At 34.4% G+C, this 3,359-nt stretch overlaps 1 protein-coding gene across 2 annotated transcripts; it reads right to left on the reverse strand.

Moving 5' to 3' along the window:
• Positions 1–457: 457 nt before the first annotated feature.
• Positions 458–2,429, reverse strand: LOC119643612 (ficolin-2-like). Of its 2 annotated transcripts, none has more exons than XM_038042990.1 (4): positions 2,306–2,429; positions 1,927–2,240; positions 727–1,236; positions 458–654 (listed from the first exon to the last, which is right to left on the reverse strand). In XM_038042990.1, exons 1-4 carry the CDS (start codon positions 2,381–2,383, stop codon positions 522–524), a joined length of 1,035 nt encoding a protein of 344 aa, XP_037898918.1. In that variant the 5' UTR covers positions 2,384–2,429; the 3' UTR covers positions 458–521. The 2 variants fall into 2 exon arrangements, with proteins under 2 accessions (XP_037898918.1, XP_037898917.1); XM_038042989.1 differs by having other exon boundaries at positions 727–1,242.
• Positions 2,430–3,359: the final 930 nt, after the last annotated feature.

Raw genomic sequence — 3,359 nt, forward strand, 5'->3', positions numbered from 1 at the left:
TACTGTTTAAGATGTATGACGTGAGCATTGGGAGAATTGGATGATTAAATTTACCGAATTTCAATCAGGTAAATCTACATTTTGGATCGTAATCCATGTAAGTGTTCTAATTACAAATAAGGCTTTTGTATACAAAAAAAATCTAATTTTTAAAATTTTATGATGAAAATTGCTCCTTAGTAAATTAACCGCAGAGAATGTCGATGACATAGGTTTATTTTTTAGACCGCACCATATTGAGAGGGCAAGCAAGAAAGCAAGCCCTTCTATGACAATAAATTTTAATTTGTAGTTTGTTATGACGTAAGAAAGCAGAATATAATAAAACCCTCATTCACGTCTGATTATTCTCCAATATTAGACGAAGCGTTCTTGCGTGTTTTGTTAATATAAAATGCTTAAAATTTTCCCCGTTTCAGCTACTCAGAGCAATTAATGCCTTATCGCAAAGTTTGTCTTTAATTGCTAATTTTGCTTTATTATACTTTATTGCAACATATGTATGAAAAAAGAAAAGTTGGTTAAGGATCCTTAGGTCTTATCATCATTCTAATTGCTTTTAAGGATTCGTCAGCATCAACGAACGATCGCCAATAAATTCCGGTACCAGGAAATAGTGCCTTTTCTGTACGATAGTATATTCCATTTGGATTGCTGAGGAGAAAACGTATGTTTTTAATATAAACCAAACATCAGAGTTTGAAAATAATAATGTTAATTACTTACGTTCTTAAGCAATTTTTATACCACCAGCCGCCCTTGTATTTTTTAACACATTCTTTGGTTTCGTCGTTATCCTTGGTGTGAAAGCCTGCATTTTCATGATAACGTAACGAATCGCCCGCATCGCCTTTATACGTACCCAGCTTCAATTTGTAACGTTGCGATTTGGGACCTACTTCGAATGCATCATAACGAGCGTATTTGACATCACCATGGTAATTTTCTAATACAACCAATAATTCTTGACGGCCTTGGGTGGTGGTGAGAACATGCAATTTATCTAAACCAATCCAAAATTCACCGTGCACATTACCGAAACCTGATTTATAATCGACCCAATTGCGGTGAAAATCGACGGAACCGTTATAACGTTTCTGCACTATGGTCCATCCATCTCCATTCATATCATACTCACACGGAACCAAAAACTCCGTAGAAAACCGAGAAATTTTTATGCGACAGGTTTCGTCTTCGCAATAATTGCTGTTATGATCGGCGCAACTTTTGGGATAACTGTAGCTTATATTAAAGAAATAAAAAAAATACCAAGGAAGACAGTTATATTTGCGTTAGAGTAAACCCCTTTATCTTTTCTCTTTTATAGGCCTTCTAAAATACTTTTTTTCAGATTTTGGATCAATGTCGTTTTTAGACTATAAGTTCTATTTTTGCACCTTTTGTGGATGCTAAAGCAATATCTACTATAAATTGTGAGTAAGTCCACTTATCTATGTTTTTAGGCGGATCACGCCTTATCTTATCTAAACTCTCAACTAGTTCTTGCAAATGTGCATACTGAGCGTTAATTTGACGTCAGCTATGAACTGTCAATTATATCGCCTTTTCTCTTGCAAACGTGCTCATAAGCGAATCACGCTAAAATTTTGAAATGAATCTGGTAAATATTTGTCCAATAACGACTATGAGTTGTAAGCTTATTTTTAAACTTGACCTGTGGCCATCATATATGTCAAATTATAGTTTCCTATATAATACTTATAACCGTAAGCAATCCAACAACAGGCAACCGGATTAGTGAACGGACACAATTAAATCGATTTAGAAAAGCATATTGAGCAAATATATATAAAAGTTATAAAATCTCCAATTTGGATATGATTTTGAGACACTGATTTCACGTAAAAACAACTTATCTAACTACAAATATAAAAAAAGATTTATCGAACTATTCAAAACAATTACCCGGAAGGATTAGGCTCGCCGACTCTATCAACTGGAGAATTTGGCTGATGTCTGCCAGCAATTTCGTTAATTTTTGCGGTGATTTCGCGTAAATTGTTCCGAAGTTCATTAATGAATTCAAGAGATTTTTGGTTTGCTTCTTGTGATTGCTCCAAAATAGTTTCCAATTTATCATTTGTATCTTCTGCGTGCTCCTCCATTTGTTCTATTGCTCTTGATTGTTTCTCCAATTCGGATTGTATCAAATTTAATTGCATTTGGATATGATTGTTGCTCTCTGTCAACTCTTCGATTGCATCTCTAATTTCCGCATCCTTTGGAATAAAAGAAAAAATATAAAATTTAGTTGCCATGAACGATTTTGTAGATTTTGTGTCACCATATCCTGTTCCTCAGGTTTCGCGCCACGTAAGCGTCCAACCGAAAGTATTACGACTGCATATATGGAAAAATGCATGACCAACGGTTACGACTATAGGAGAGTGCAGCTTTCGTAGAAATATTAACCTATTTATACTTTCCACGATGGCTTTATATATTACACACTGCACCGTGTGTTTTACATGGTATATTAACCTTGCGCGAAAGTATGTAGCATCTAAAAAGTATTGAGATAGATCCACCTTTTTTTATTGTGTCCAATTCAGAGTCACTTTGTGAATCAATGCAAGTTTGTTGGTCCGTCTAAGATCTGCCCACGTATTTTTTTTTGTTCAGCCTACAGGTTTTATGATAAAATATCATAATTTCGCGACAAAAATAACTCTTCCATATAAATATTCCTACCGCAAGTCAACTTTCATATCAATACTTCTTGACGAAAACTCTTTCATAATAGTAATTATCCATAAAAATTAACTGAATCCAAATAAAGGACGCCATTTCCTTTAAAGATTCCCGTGAATAGCGAGCTTTTTTGCAAAAACTTAGGAACACGTGACATTTTATGATCAAAGTACGTTCGTAAGAGCAGTTTAACTTATTTTTTGAAGATCAGAGCACGCAAGGGTTTTCATGATATATAGGGTTTCTATGATAAGTACGTAGGGCATTACGCGGACTGGTGTAGTGTACCTAAAGGTTGGCTTCGCCCCACTACAGTGGTCGTGGTCGCGTTTTCTAATCTGCGTGCAAACTATTTACAAACGCTAATTAATACGCAAACAATTCAACAGATGTTCTTCTTTATATACATTGATATTAAATTACAAATACAACATTTGTTGTAGAAATTTTTGAACGAAACAAGTAAAAGAAAATGAACTATTGTTTGCAAAGAACCAATGTTTGCTCCTAAAAAAAGCTCTTACTTTTTATCCATTGATACTCTGGCGTAATATGTCAGGTAAAGAGTAAGAGATTTTAAGATTTATAAATCGTTTAGCTGTTGACTTTAGCGTTTTTAATCATAACTGCTAGGAAAGATAAACTGG

The sequence above is a fragment of the Glossina fuscipes genome, unplaced genomic scaffold (assembly GCF_014805625.2).
Source record: "Glossina fuscipes isolate IAEA_lab_2018 unplaced genomic scaffold, Yale_Gfus_2 61418, whole genome shotgun sequence".
Classification (NCBI taxonomy): Eukaryota; Metazoa; Arthropoda; class Insecta; order Diptera; family Glossinidae; genus Glossina; species Glossina fuscipes.

What these genes read in the sequence shown, in the direction of transcription:
- LOC119643612 (XM_038042989.1), bottom strand. Translation starts at nt 2,383, where the DNA reads ATGCATTTTTCCATATATGCAGTCGTAATACTTTCGGTTGGACGCTTA. An exon ending in GGCGAGCCTAATCCTTCCGG is followed by an intron (nt 1,243 to 1,926) that starts GTAATTGTTTTG and finishes CTTTAATATAAG; the next exon opens with CTACAGTTATCCCAAAAGTT. An exon ending in TATAAAAATTGCTTAAGAAC is followed by an intron (nt 655 to 726) that starts GTAAGTAATTAA and finishes TTTTCTCCTCAG; the next exon opens with CAATCCAAATGGAATATACT.